At 41.1% G+C, this 15,028-nt stretch overlaps 1 protein-coding gene across 1 annotated transcript; it reads left to right on the forward strand.

Annotated features, from left to right (window-relative positions):
* Positions 1-1,235: 1,235 nt before the first annotated feature.
* LOC122779730 (sodium channel subunit beta-4-like) lies at positions 1,236-14,414 on the forward strand. Its single transcript, XM_044042317.1, has 7 exons — positions 1,236-1,424; positions 1,680-1,734; positions 1,978-2,199; positions 10,300-10,463; positions 11,566-11,785; positions 13,171-13,300; positions 13,628-14,414. Exons 1-7 carry the CDS (start codon positions 1,236-1,238, stop codon positions 13,722-13,724), a joined length of 1,077 nt encoding a protein of 358 aa, XP_043898252.1. The 3' UTR covers positions 13,725-14,414.
* Positions 14,415-15,028: the final 614 nt, after the last annotated feature.

Raw genomic sequence — 15,028 nt, forward strand, 5'->3', positions numbered from 1 at the left:
TGTCCAGGGTGAGACCCTAGTGACCTGTCCAGGGTGAGACCCCACATTCTACCCTATGTCAGTTGGGATTGGCTCCAGCCCCCAGTGTCCTTCATGCGGAGGATAAAGCAGAAGATTGAATAAATGAATGAATTACTGTTTGGTCTGAGTGAACAATGTGACATTATTTGTATGCTGCTTCCTTCATCTAGCTCTGTCAAGCAATACTATCAGACATGACTGAGGGAGCGTTCATCCCAGCAAACTGCTGAATGACGGGAGTTTTGAGCAATAAGAGTAACGTCTGGAACCTTTTGTGGGAGCTTTTCTACTGTATTTGTTCTGTTATCCAACCTTTAGTCATCTTGTTTACTAGCACTTGCCTATGCACTACATGGGAATGTGAAGCTACAGCTGACACACAGTTTAAATACCGTTACACTGAGAAATGCAGACAGTTGTTTGGAGCCGATAGGCTTAATTGTAAATGGTGTGTATTTATAAAGTGTTTCTCTAGTATTAATGACCACTCAAAGCTGCTTTACACTACAGTTTGGCCTACACCAAACTCTATAGAAAAGTGTATCAATGTTACATCACAACACACTGTGTTATTTTGTGACCTTGATGTTTGGAAAGGAGAGAGCCAAAGTTAATGTGCAGTCGTGCCTTTGTGACTGTTCAGTAGCTCGGATTGCAAACTCTGTCACATTCTCTCAATTTTAACCATTCACAATTTTCCTTTCTAATAAAATCATACCAATAGGCCAAAATGACTGCATAGTCGGTTTCTCTTTACAGACTCTGACTGACAAGCCTCTAAGTGTATGAATGCAATATGAGTCAGGTCTAAAAGTGACTAATCAGATCCGGGACCTCTGAGCTAAGCAGTTCCTCCATCGTGTCCTGCAGCGAATAATGCAGACACAAGCTGTTGTTGAGTGATTGTGTTTGGATATTTTAAAAAGGAGAAAAAGAATAGACATCATATTGCACTTACAGTTGCATCACAAGAAAATAAGCAGTGCATATGATTAACACGTCTGTTTGACCTTCCATGTTTTGAATGGGACACCGGAGGGGAGGGGCGAGGAGGGGAGAGGAGGGGAGAGGAGAGGAGTGCAGAAAGAAGATAGAATAAAAGAAGCAACCATTTTAAATTGTATTAGTAAGAAAAGATAGTAACTCTGTGAGTCTCTTTTCTTCTTGTGAGTCTGCTGAGTGTTGATGCTCTCAGTGACAGAACCTGTCTGTGAATGGAGTGTGACTCGGCCCTGGGGCTGCATTATCCAGCCTCCTCCTCCTCCTCCTCCTCCTCTCCCCCTCCTCCTCAACCTGCAGTGCAGAACTTTCCTGTGATCTTCACAAACACTCCGGTGAGAGTCTGCATACACGCCCAGAGGCACGAGATGGGGAGGAGGGTGAGAGTAGCAGAGGGGAGGCAGGTAAGGGAGGGGGAACAGAGGGGGGAGGCAGAGAGAGAGAGAAGGGGGGAGCTGCATGCAGCTACTTTACGGAAGAGGGGAAAGTTGTGAGATAGCCAGAGGGACAGGCAGGGAGAAGAGTCAGCTTCATCGTGGCTCCACTGAGGATGAAGAGGAGCAGCAGCTTTTCATCCTGTCCCCCTGTCTTACTCTGTGTGTCTGTCCTTCTTTCTGCTTGTCCACCCCCTCTCCTCCTGCAATTGTCTCTCATCCCAGCCACCACTGCAATGTGGCTGCCTCTGCATTGAGAGTGGTGGCAGCTTCTCCTTGAGTGAACCCTGAATGTGCACAGTGAGTGTTGGTCCACGCTGCCAGCCTCCTGCGAGTGAGTGAGTGAGTGAGCGAGCGAGCACCGGCAGCACAGCAGGTAGGACAGACAAAAACTGCATCACATTATGTTGTAAGGACACCTTTCACCTGTGTGCAACTTCTTTGTGTGTTTCTCTGGATTAACCTCACGTTGCTCTCCGCTCTCTCCTGATCTTTTCTCCTCTGCCCTCTGGCTCACCTGCAGTCTCTGCCACTGGCGTGTGGCCGGAGCCGGCAACTCTTCACCCAGGACCACTGGGATGCGGCTTGTCTAGGGACGACACACTCGACAACCTTGTCCACATCGAATCCAGTTTAGCAGGGCAGCTACATTGTGCTAAGGTTGATTCTCCCAGCCGTCCTGAGCCTGGACTGGATCCTGCAACACTGTCATGGAGGTTCTGTGGTTTGGGGTTGAACCCGCAAGGTTGGATCCTCCATACACAGCCATCGGCCTGATCTTCTCTGTACTGCTCGGTAACGTCTATCTCTTCACTGCACGTCACCTCCCTTGGTGACACTTTACAATAAGAGCTCATTAATTAACATTCCACAGTAATGTCAGTAATAACTGTTAACAGAGTTACAAGTGAAATTAAAATTACATTAAAAGTAACTGTAACTGTAAATATCTTTCTTTTGTTAAAATTGATTAAAGGTTTCTGTGTCTGTAAAGTTGAAAATGTGTTTCTCTTAAGCGACACTACATTAATATATAATAGCACTAAATAATAATTTCCTGACTCATGTGGGAGTACAGAATAAGCTTTACTATAATTAAGCATTTATTAACCATTATTACCCTTTATTGATGTTCCTTGTGACTCTTTTTGTAAAATGGGAAACATGTCCTACAAAGGTTCAGTATCTGTGTAGTTGTTTAAGACTCTTATTTAGCATGTATGTGTATACATGTATTTGTGAAGATGTTGTCCTGCAAAGCATGACCCACTTTACTATAAGGGTCATGAGGAGCATTAATAAAGGTTAACAATGGCTAATAAACGCTTAATAAAGATAAGTAATGCTTATTCAGTACTTCCATAAGCGTAACAGTTATTACTGTGTTAATATACCTTAATTAACCCGAAAAACACGATTAAATGTTATAATTTAACAGTTAGCAATGCTTATTACAGCATTTACTAAACGTTAAATGATGTACCCTTTCTGTAAAGTGTTACCCCTCCCTATTTTTGCACGGTGGTCATCAGTGTGTTTGTTTTTCTTCTGCTGTAGCTTCTCTGAAACTGGTCCTCATCTGCATCTGACCTGCATACAGTGGATTTTAGATGCAGACGTATTCATTGTGTTGCTACAGTGGGGATTTTTGTGTCAGGATTTTCCTTTAGTGACAGAACTGGTTGGCAGCAGTGCACTGCATGTTGTGATTAGGGCTGCAACTAATCGTTTTGGTTATTGATTTATCGTTTGGGCCATAACATGTTCTTATGGAGCAAAGAAACCGGAAATGATTCACGTATTTAGAAGCTGAAGGATTTGATAACTTGCTTTTCGTTTTTTTAAAGCGTTACATCCAGGTTAATACATGCTGTTGTTGTTGTTCTTGGTAACATGACAGGCCAAGACTATAAAAGCTAAAACAAAACAATTGTCAGCTTGCAGTCAAACAGTGTGGTGTGTCCTGTTTGAGTCATGACATTTGCAAAGAGTCATAGAGACTAAAGCTATTTTGGTGCTGACAGTGAGGGAACAGCACAGTAGGAATCTGATAGTGATAATGTTGTGGGTCAATTCACATGGTGGTGATAGCCTCTCATAGAATAGAATAGAATAGAATAGAATAGAACTGATTGAACAGTCGAAAAAGAGCAGCATCAGTCAGGAAATATCTGATCTAGACAGGTAAAAATATAAAACAAGAGAAACAAAAAAACAATAAGAAAAATACACACAATTAAAAGGCTGTATAATATTAGAAATATTCACTGGCCAGGTAATAGTGCAAATAGTGCAGTATAAACAGTAAGAACACAGTAGTGCAGGCAGTACAGTGATAACATGTAATGGCAAATGTGACAGTCTGTTAAGTGTACCATAAAAGGTGCATTTACAGTTTGCCTTTACCTTAATTGACATCGACCAAACAAAAGGTTTTCTTTTAAAGGATAGTCCAGGTTTATTTTGAGGTATTGACATCAGAATCCGGTTTATTGCCAGGTATAGCTAACACAATGAAAGGAATTTGTTCTGGTCATTGGTGCAAAAAACACAGTGAAAGGCGCTTTATAAATCAAAGTTGTTATTATTATTATTATTAGCAAAACAAGAGCAAAACATACATCACTGTACAATTCATGCAATCAGAGGGGGCAGCCATAATTTTAACTGCCTTCCTCAGAGCATGGAGGTTTAGTTCCTGTATATTCACTGACTGGACTAAACACTCCTCGTGTACCAGGAACCAGCTCTAAAATCGACTGTACCTGATTATTAAGATTAATCGAGTACTTGTTTGATCTGTACAAGGTCAGAAAATCTTGAAAAATGTTGCTTAGTGTTTACCAAACCTGTTGTCTTGTTTTGTCCACAAAGCAAAATGATCTAGTTTTAATGATTAACGTGTTACATGGAGAATAGAAACCAGACAATATTCACATTTAAGAAGCTGAAAAATCAGAGCGCTTGTTTTACTTGTGTCTAACAGTGAGATAAAGAAGCGAAGAAGTCTAGGACACATTTTCTTGTTTTAGATTATTAATGTTGATGTAATTATTCTGCTGAGCAACTTAATCAGCCTTATGTGAAATCATTTGACCCCGGTTTCAATGTATCAGACATTTGTTTATATTCAAATGTTGTTCACAACAGTTTTCAGCAGGAATACATTTTATGCTGTGAGCATTTTATTACATAACTAAAGCCTTTTTTGCTGGCAGTGAAGGCGGCACAGTGTGTGAGTCCTGGCATGTGTCAGTACCTCATTCAACACGTTCAAATCGCCATACGTGTGACTTCAAATTTATGTTCATGTGACAGGAACTGTGGGTTTAAATCAATAAAACGTATTATTTTATATTGTTGATTTTAGTCAAAAAAGTTAGTGAATTCTTTTCTTCAGAGCCTTCGATGCTATTTTTGCTCACAGGTGTTGTCTTAATATAGAGAGAAGATGCTACAAGAACTGCAAGATAGACTTAAAACCAGCTAACGTAGGGAGAGATATATTACCTCATTTGATGAAGTGCACTTAATGCGTGCGGGATAACCCACATATCTCTTGTGATTTCGACAATGCACCAAAGTCACCTAATGTTTCCCCTTTTAAACAGAATAGACAGCTCAGTTTTTGTTGAACATTTATAATGACTAGATATCTGGTTGAAAAGATATGAAGGTTACCACGGATCCAGAAGTAATTATTACAAACAGGGTGACAAGTCTGGCAAGCTACTGGCACATAATTACGCCAGTCTGCCTCTTCTCACCAAATCCCCCAGATTAATACATCAATGGTGAATTTAAAACCTATTATGCTTTATTATATACATCTGAGTCTGATTTGTAGGACTTTTTTCACTTGACATGTTTGAGAAGTTGGAGATGCCAATAACCACCAATGAACTTTCATTACAGCAGATGCCCATTAGCCCCTGTTTTGTTAGATATGTTTAGTGAATCATTCCCATCCCTTAGTTTACCCACCAATCCTCTATCTCTCTTATTCTTAAAAAGAATAAAGACCTGTAAAGACCTCCAATCGAAGTTTTTAAAATGCTTGCCCTACACTTGGATCATCTCTCCCTACCAAACTGGACTCTTTTTTTAACTTAAGAAGTCTTTTTAATTTGATCTATCACCACACTATGACAAAGTGTCATGAAAAGGTGATTGTGAGAGAAGTTTGGCTTTAGTAAGAACTTTATTGCATGGGTGAAGCTACTGTATTCCTCCCGTGTAGCCTCGGTGAGGACAATAACACCCAATCAGCGTACTTCCCTCTCCATCGCTGCACTCACCAAGGTTGTCCTCTGAGTCCCCTCTTGTTTGCCTTAGCCATCGAGCGCTTTGTTGTGACCCCTACATGGTTTCTCTTTATGCGGATGATCTGCTCCTCTACATTTCTAATTATAACGTCTCCATCCCTGTGGCTCTCACTATATTTGACTGCTTTATATTTGGTGCTATTTCTGGCTGCAAACGCAATTTAAATAAGAGTGAGTTGTTTCCTTTGAATAAGGCTGCACATGAGTATTTTTTTTTTAGTAAAATTGATACTATCCTTTTTGAATTATGGTATGGTAATTAAACATTTGGAACAAGAAAATCCAGAGGATTCGTCAGCAATTTTTACAGAGGCCAAAAATGCTGGGTGGAATGGCTCGACCAAATCAGAGGTTTTATTACTGGGCAGCTAATCTCAGAGTTTTCGACACATACTTACCCACCTATCTCGCTCAAGATGGAGGCTGTGTCATATGACCCAGTGTCCCTCTCGGCATTGGTTCATTCTCCCATCAAGAGTCCCTCTTTTAATTATACAAAAAATGTGACTGTTAAAACATCCTTGAGGGTCTGGAATCAATTCAGACGTTGTTTTAGTAAATAATAAATGTGCTTTTTCACATCTACGAATGTACAATATAGTATATATTGACTATTAAGACTATAAAATAGAACACACTACACAGTATGTAACAGATTCTATACAGTATGAGCTTAATATTTACAGTGGATTTTACTTTACTAGTGTATGTAGACTTACACTACTATCACTTCAGCTTCAGTATTGATTGCAAAAATACTGTAAAAGGGGGGAAAAAAAGCCAGAATGACACTTAAGAAGGTCCACGAGTATAAAGAGATGGGGGAGGAAGCAGATGATGTTGTTGCTCCCCTGGCGCTGTTTTTGCAAGCTCACTGTGCTGCAGTGGACCAGCTGAGGAAAACACTGGAGAGACAGCAATGATAGATTAGAGAAGCAATCAATAGCATCCCCACATACAATGGTTGACTGTTTTTCACTCCTTCATTCCTATGCTGTGGCATTCATATATTGCTGCAGTGATGCTCGCCGTTGCACACCGACCTTGAGCGCGTTAGCGACAGAGCACTGTGTGTGCGAAACAAAGAGCTGAATCAGCAGAAAAGATCCCAGGTGCTCCTGCAGACTTTACTCCAGGTGGAGTGTCAGCATGACTGCATTGTGAGAATGTAGTTTTGCAGCTATTTGCTACAAATATGACCTTGACACATGACTGATCAGGAAACTGAGCAGCTAAATGAAGGTGACATACTTGCACCATGTAGAAATGGGTTTGATTTCTCAATGCATCTTGTAGTGAGTCATGGGTGTGACTTTTCAGTGCTGTTTGAATTTTGTCCTTTGGTGTACAGTTACAGTTTTCATAGGGAGCAGCAGATTCCGTCCTCTCTTCTTCACAGTAACAGCAAGGACTTGGTGTGGTCATGCTACTCAGGGTTTGACTCAGCAATAATTCTAACAGCACATTCATTCATTGTCTACTGCTGTATCCTCCACTGCTGCAATCCCAGCGGTGGAGGATACAGCTGGGGTTGGGAGCCAGTCTCAGCTGACATAAGGTGACAGGCTGGGTATACCTCAGACCAGTTACCTGTGCCTCTACTCGCCTCACCCCGGCACGACACGGCACAGTTTAGGTTGCATTTCCACAACAATAAAAAGTACCTCAACGTGGGCGGAGTAATCACTGCACGGCTGCGTGAAACTGCGGTGTCTTCGTTTTATATGCGACACACACACACAAACATCATGTGACTAGTGACTTTACACCAGACTCCTGGTAGTTATTGGAGATGAACCCACGTTTTTAGGATTGTTAAGTAGTTTTAATGATTTGTGTGTGGGACGTCTCTTCCTATGACGGCAGTCTGACCAATCATCGCGTAGTACCTACTCAGCACGCTTTTGGAACCTCGCCGGAGAAGGTGCTAAAAAGTGGAAACGCTGCTTAAATCGTGGCGTGGCGTGGCGAGGCGAGTAGAGCTGGTGGAAATACGCCAAAACAGGTTGCCCGCAGGGACCACATGAGTTGTGGGGCATGTTTTAAAAATAACACTAGTCACCAATGAGCTCGTCTAAAATTGTGTTCAATATTTCACACTTGCATTGATGTATATTTGAAAACGGAAATTTTGCAGAAAAAATTTTTTTAAATGTTATATGCATACATCAACTCTGATTTCTAGTTTGGTTAAATCTCATAAGCGAGCTTGCGCTGCGAGGGGCTCAAGGTGGTTTCTACCCCCAAAGACGTGGCAGAAAGAAAACCAAAAACTTGAGATTTTCACAGTGAATGGAAGGAAGAGTTATTTTTCCTGACTGTGAAAGAAAGCTGTGTGTTTCATTTGCGTGGCGACTACTGCAGTGAAATTAATTTCAGGTTGGATATTTAATGGACATTTGCTCCAGATCTAGCGGCACCCTCCTCTCTTTCCATCCAGTAATAGCTGCACAGTCACAGTTTTTTCAATGTCCGACCCATCGCTCTTAACTACCACGGCCTCATTTGGGGACCATCAACAAACTACTGCTTAAATGCTAATATTTACAATAAAAAAGTAATAAAAACTGAGTATTATATTAAGTATTACAATGGAATAAAAAGAGTTGTGTCCTGATTAGGCAGTGCAGCTACCAGCTCTGCCCAGGTCGACTCCCATGCTGCAGTCCTGGGTCAAGAGAGGTGATCTCTGGGTCTCTGTGGTGTTCTCGGAGCAGCGCTTGTACCACCCCCTCTGGGGCCCTCTGCTTGCTTCTTGCCTCTGCCCCTCCAGGATCAAATTTCATTTTTTTATTCATTTTTTTATTTCTGTTTTAAGTTGTGGTAATATAGCTTTAACTAAACCATATGCTAAACAGTAGATCTCTATGTCTTTCATTTCTCATCGTCACTTGAACCTGGAAACTGGCCTATAGTTCAACTCTCTGATTTTACATCATGCAAGAGCTCTCCATCATGCCTCTGGAATGTTTTTTTCTGTGCAACTTGCATGAGGACCCTCAGACCCTCAGATGCTTCAGCACTGATGCAGATCTGTCCTTTGTCACCACCTCTCATCCTTCACTGAGCATTCACTCGTTCACTCCTCTCTAGTGACCTCCGATTTCTTAGACTTCGGCTCCTCCAGCAGTTACCTGGCTAACCTGAAGGGTTTCTTGAAGAAGTTGTCTCACTCCTTCTCCTTCCTTTCACCTCCTTCTGATGCGCTCTGCCCTCGCAGATTGGTTCTGCTTGATCTCATTCCAAAGACGTTTGAGACCCTCCTTCTCATTCTGATTTGCTTTCCTCCAACACTTGCGGAGTTGATGCCACGACTGGACTAGCTGCTCAATCTCACTCTCTCTCCCCTCCTTCAAATATGTCTTTGCATTCATGACAGAGAATGTCTCAGAACAAGTTAAGCCTGGACTCCGTGGTCCCAGGCAGGACTGAAGAGCCTTACTGAGGTCCAAGTCCAATTTCTGCCACGTTGCTGCCTCTGTACCTTGATTTTGCTCTTCCTGACTGGAGCCTTCTCGTCCATGCCTCTTGGCTTCACCCTTTCGTGAGAATTCCGTGGGCCTCCGTGGTGACCGCAGTGCTGGCCTTCCTCCTCCACAGGGCCTTCCTCAGCCTCAGCCTCCTCCTCCGTCTGGCAGTGCTTGTCAGATTATGGAATGTTCCCTCCACATTTGTTCTCCCCTGTTGTATTTGGAGGCCTCTCACAGTGGTCACTTTTTCCCACCTGCATCTTCATACCCAGAGGCTCTTCACGTTGTCCTTGAAAAATCTTCTTTTTTTTTTAACAAATCCGAGATTTCCGGATATTATTATCAATATGTATTCATATTTGATCCTTCTAACTAAAAAAGTATATTGCCTTTCTTGTTTTTCATTTTTATTGTGGCGAGAGGTGCTAGGAGCTGATGGGGGCGACAACGCCACCTGGGGGCTTTCACGCCAGGAAGTTATAATTAAGCACACAGGTTAAATTTTACTTTTAATTCAAGAGAGACATGAGCATACTTCCAGTTTGAACAAAAATCAATCAAATCATTTATACAATATAATTTGCATGTTTTTAAAACACCATAAAAAAAGTGATTAAAAAGTGCATGTATTAATTATTAAGAGACCTAATCAGTGCTGGAGCTCACCAGTGAGAGGAACCTGGGTTGAAAATGGGTGCAAAAGCTCCAAAAAAAACATAAATCACCCCAATCACAAGTGCACAAAATTAAAAGGATAAGGGGGTGCACAGCACACACATGAAGGAAGGGAAACCACCAACTGGGTCACTAGGACCATCACTGTGGCTCTCAGAGACTAAAAGAACAAGAACAAAAAAGACAAATAGTATAATACTTCGTTTTACACACGACACACACAAACGAGTGACTGGTAAAGCAGTTGTTTTCAGTGTAACTGAATAGGACAAGCCATAAATGAAGGACGGATGAGGATAATAGTAACATTAGCAGTACTGTGAGCAGCTGCTTAACTTGTGTGTTCCATCTTATCATGTAGTTCTTGTCTCACAGGTGTGTGGTCTGCTGAGGCCCTGGAGATGTCAGTCGGGAAGATTCCCTTCCTGGAGGCAGTGAACGGCAGCACAGTCATGTTGCCCTGCACATACTCAAGCTGCATAGGCATCGAGAACCTCTACTTCAACTGGCAGTTCAACCAAAATGGCACCATGCAGAGGGTAAAAAAAAAAAAAAACAGTCTGAGAGAAACAAGGGTAACACTTTATTTTGATAGTCCATTGTTGACGCTCTATTCGTAATCAACAGATATAGTAGGGGTTTGCTTGTCCCAATGATCCTAGGAGCTCAGTTGACAGTAACCTGGTAGGATTACCCAAGGCAAACAGATCCCAAGTGAGGGACCGGACAAAAAACAACGTGGAACCCCCCCTTCCCATGGGCTCAACACCTGTGGGAGGGGCCATGGAGGTTGAGTTGGTCAAGCTTGCCTTGACACACAGCTTGGGCTTAGGAACCAGTCTCCTCAAGAGGGGCTAGATGGTTACTTGCTTCTCCCTGTAAGCAGACAGCTGCACTGCCATTTAATGTGATGTGCCCTGCATTTGAATACGTTTGAATACGTAACAGTTTGAATGCAAACTCAAACATACGCACGTGACAGTGTGTCACATACGAAATGTTCCCACACTGTGGACCTCATTTTGCAATCGACTATTCGTCAACTAGTCGTTGCTACAGTGGCTGATGCATTGCAACGACCCAAAACACATGCAGCAGGAGGAAGGAGCTGCATATTCACAAACGCAAACAAAATTCCCTAATTCAGGCATTAAAATTCAGCATCAGATAGTTTGACTGCAGAGAAACGAGTGTCAGATAGCTTGACCACAGTCGGATAACCTCTTAATAAAGGTATTGTCCCTTAGTATTGTAACGGCTGGTCATAGAGCTGCACGACAACGAGCGATCCCACAGACCTGGCACTTATGTTTCAGACACCTGTTAATCGGACATAAAGTTTTGGGTCGTTGCAGTGTGTTTGCCCCTGTCGGCCACCGTATGTTGCAGCCTTAAAAACAAATACACACACATCTTACAATTTTGCGTTTGGGGACCCAAAATATTTTTTTCTGTTTCTCAACCCAGTTTTTGGGATCCATTGCTATGGTTGACAATCAACATACAATTAGTAGGGATACTACACTTGCATCTGTAAATGTGTCAGGACCGTCTAATTAATGTGGAAAAACACTGAAAACAACAAAAAAGAACCCAGTATGTTCAGGTTGTGGTTGATTGATAGCTCACTGTTTGTGTCAGGTTTGTGAGTCAACAATACCAACAGAGGGAGTGGAACCTAAGGTGACCATATTCAAGGAACGAGTAGAGTTTGTGGGGAAGAACCATCACAACAACATCTCCATTTTGCTGTGGAACATCACCTTTGATGATGGAGGCCTGTACACTTGTTTTGGACGCAACCCAAAAGAGAAGGACAAGAACCACAGTGCCATCTTTGAACTCATTGTGGTGGATGAGTGTAAGTGGTTGCAATCTGTATCGGTGCTGTGTGTTGATATGTGTGAGGGTGTGGTCTCATCTGTTTCCCTGCCATTATGCACATACATTAGGGCATCAGATGTAGAGTCGCAAAGCAATAACAGTCAGTGCCAGCCCAAAGCAGTGTTTGGTGATACAAATGTAGCACTTTAACTATAATTGCTTAAATTATAGTTGTGTTATCAAACCAGTGTCACAATTTGTTTTTTTTTGTTTTTTTTTTTTACATCCCAGGTAAATGAATCACTTCTGTGCACTTTCGTATTCAAAATGAAGCATTAAGTGTGGTGATACTGAACTTGGGTTAAAAGAAAAAGTAAACCAGTAACCTTTTTTAAAACAATCTTCAACAATAAAATAAAACCAAATACTTTACTCTCAACACTATTTGCATATCTAAATATATCAAAAGTTATCTCGATTTGTTTATATAGTATAATAAAATGTTTTTTCTCCACACACCAGTGGGGGGGCCCCCTGGTGGTCACTTATGCTTTGGGCCAGCTCTGGTAATAGTTACAGTATAAATGCAGTAGTAGTAGTAGGCCTTTTTATTATTTTAGCACCCAGTTTCAGATGGCAGGAAGTGTGTGAGCCATTACTTTTTTTCATATACATATTAAGGATAAATCTGATGATGTTATTTTTTTCTTAGATGTATATATCTCAGCGTCATCTTAACAGATCAGGAAACATTTTGTCATGCTTCTGAAAGATGGTGATAAGCAGGTAAAGTTCTATGCAGATCTGGATCCAATGCTCAAAATGTACATTTCAGGAGTGGTTTGACAACATGTTCAAGCCTGTGCTCTCTGAGGGATATTCTTTTATTGTTATATTTGAATGTATGATTTGTTATTCGAAAACATTTTCACTTCACTGCTGATGGCTCACACACTTACATCCTAATTTATGTTTGCTTGATGAAGGTCTAGTACCTAAAAGTAAAATATTCTTGCAAGTTCAGACAGTGTGCAAGTGTCCCCTAGCAACTCAAAGGAACCCATCAATGTGTAAAAAAAATGACTAATGAATAACCTCATGAATACTGACATGAAAATAAATTAGAGCATGTTAACTTATATTTAAATTTAAGATAAAATACACAAAAGCCCCATACATAAGAAGGAAACAATATACTGAAACAAACCTGGATCCTGAATCTCTTAGTTTGTTATATTTGAGTATTTTCAAATAACAACCTTAGCTAAAACCTCCTTGGTGGAGGTAAATATTGATAATCAACCACTAGATGGCACCAGATGGGCAGATCTATCTATCTGTGTGTCTGTCTCTGTCTGTTTGCCTGTATGCCTGTATATCTGTATATCTGTCTATCTGTCTGTGGTGCGGTGTTGTTTGCAGTGAGGGTGGTGGACAAAACACTTACCATCATCATAGCATCAGCTGTGGGCGGAGCCATCGCCTTGTTGATGGGCTTCATGTTGCTGAAGAACTTCACTCTCTTTGTTCTTTCCAAGCTGGAGGAGAAAAAGTGAGTTTATTTTCCACATGGGAGGATGTTGTCGGTGCTTGGCCTCATATTTTTATGAGGCCCTTTTTAAATCAAACATATTTTCATATAATCTTTTTTATTCTTTTTATTCTTGTTTTCTTTTAATGCTGTGTGTCTGTAATGCTTTCATTTTGTAAAGCACGTTGGTCAACTGTGGGTTGCTTTAAAGGGCTATAGAAATAAAGTACATTACATTTTATAGTCATGATAAAGCAAATTTACACATGTAAAAAGTTGACGACGTGTTTGGAGCTGTTGTTTCTCTGCAGCTTGTCTGTCTGTCTTACTTTTTGTCTTCATCTGCAGTAAGGAGTGCCTTGTAACTTCATCAGGGATCGACAACACAGAAAATGGCCTCTCAGGATCCAAAGCTGACTCTAAGGCAACACCAAAAAAGAAATGAGGAGGTGCATGTATAAAAACCACATATCCTCTCTGCATATATTTGTATATGCACGTGTGTTTGGATACTTCCCACATTTCTTGCAATTTGAAAACAACTCTGCCTGGCTGTGGGAGTAAACCCATTTGTACCCAACCTTATCAAACGTGCTTAGAAAAGTAACTGTGCAGATTTTATGAAAACTTACAGATGTGCAACTCATGACATCAGGATTACAAATAATTTACTTACTTGCGATTGCAAAAACACCTATCAGAAATAATCCAGGGCTGACTTATTTATGTGCTATTTTATATATACTGAATTTCCACCCCTCACTTAATTGTATTAGTTTAGTTTATATGGATTATATGGATTGTATGCACCCTCTTGGCTGCACCACAGACCCTGTTCAGACCTGATATTCACATCTGTCCTCAGAGATTTGATCACAAGTGGGCAGCCCTGATTACAGGTCTGAACGCACCCAATGTGTCCTGAATGTGACTTCCGATCTGCTCACAACACTCACATTTGGAGGTGGTCGGAGTGAGACCTGCTATGATGTATGACTCGGAGACAGTGGCACTGTTTAAAAGACAGGAGGCAGAGCTGAAGATGTGTTTGGGGGTGACAAGAAAGGACTGGAATAGAAATTAGCATATTGGAGCGACAACTCAGATTAAATGGTTTGGAAATAAAGTGGTTTGGTCACGTGCAGGCGTGGGAAAGTCATGATTATATTGGACAAAGATGGAGATGCTGGGCAGGAGGAACAGAGAAGGCTCATGGATGTTGTGAGGGAGGACATGAGGACAGTTGACGTTACAGAAGAGGACACAAAGAAGAGGACAAGATGGAGGCAGAGGATCTGCTGTGTTGAGCTGAAAGAAGAAGAAGAACAAGAAGTAGCCACTGTTATCATTTATAACCGCACTACTGCCTCTGCTGAAGAGGAAGAAAACACACTGAATTAACAAAGTTTAACTGTTCACTTATCATTATCATTAGATGGTTGTTTAGAGGAAGTCACACATAGGTTAAATGCTTTTAAATCCTGGGTATGTTTTGATTTAATTTGCATAGTAATGACATTGTGTCAGTTTATCCCTGACAAAGTTGCATGTCATTGCAGTGTTTTGCACTGTTTAAAGTGCTTTGTTGCAATGACATAGCAGTTGTTTCCACAGCCAGAGCAGAGTTTCAAAGTGTTTATCATGTGATGTCCAAACTAACATTTGTTTTCTTAAAATTAATTTTCATTGCTTGAAATTAAAATAGAAAAAAAAAATCTGGATATAAATTGAGAATACATTTTAAAGCAG

This window comes from Solea senegalensis, linkage group LG13, assembly GCF_019176455.1.
Source record: "Solea senegalensis isolate Sse05_10M linkage group LG13, IFAPA_SoseM_1, whole genome shotgun sequence".
NCBI lineage: Eukaryota > Metazoa > Chordata > Actinopteri > Pleuronectiformes > Soleidae > Solea > Solea senegalensis.

Excerpts from the sequence above, each read along its gene's own strand:
- LOC122779730 (XM_044042317.1), top strand. The coding sequence starts at position 1,236 with ATGGAGTGTGACTCGGCCCTGGGGCTGCATTATCCAGCCTCCTCCTCC. Across the intron at positions 1,425-1,679 it reads GAGTAGCAGAGGGGAGGCAG|CCACCACTGCAATGTGGCTG; the intron begins GTAAGGGAGGGG and ends CTCTCATCCCAG. Across the intron at positions 2,200-10,299 it reads TTTGGGGTTGAACCCGCAAG|GTGTGTGGTCTGCTGAGGCC; the intron begins GTTGGATCCTCC and ends CTTGTCTCACAG.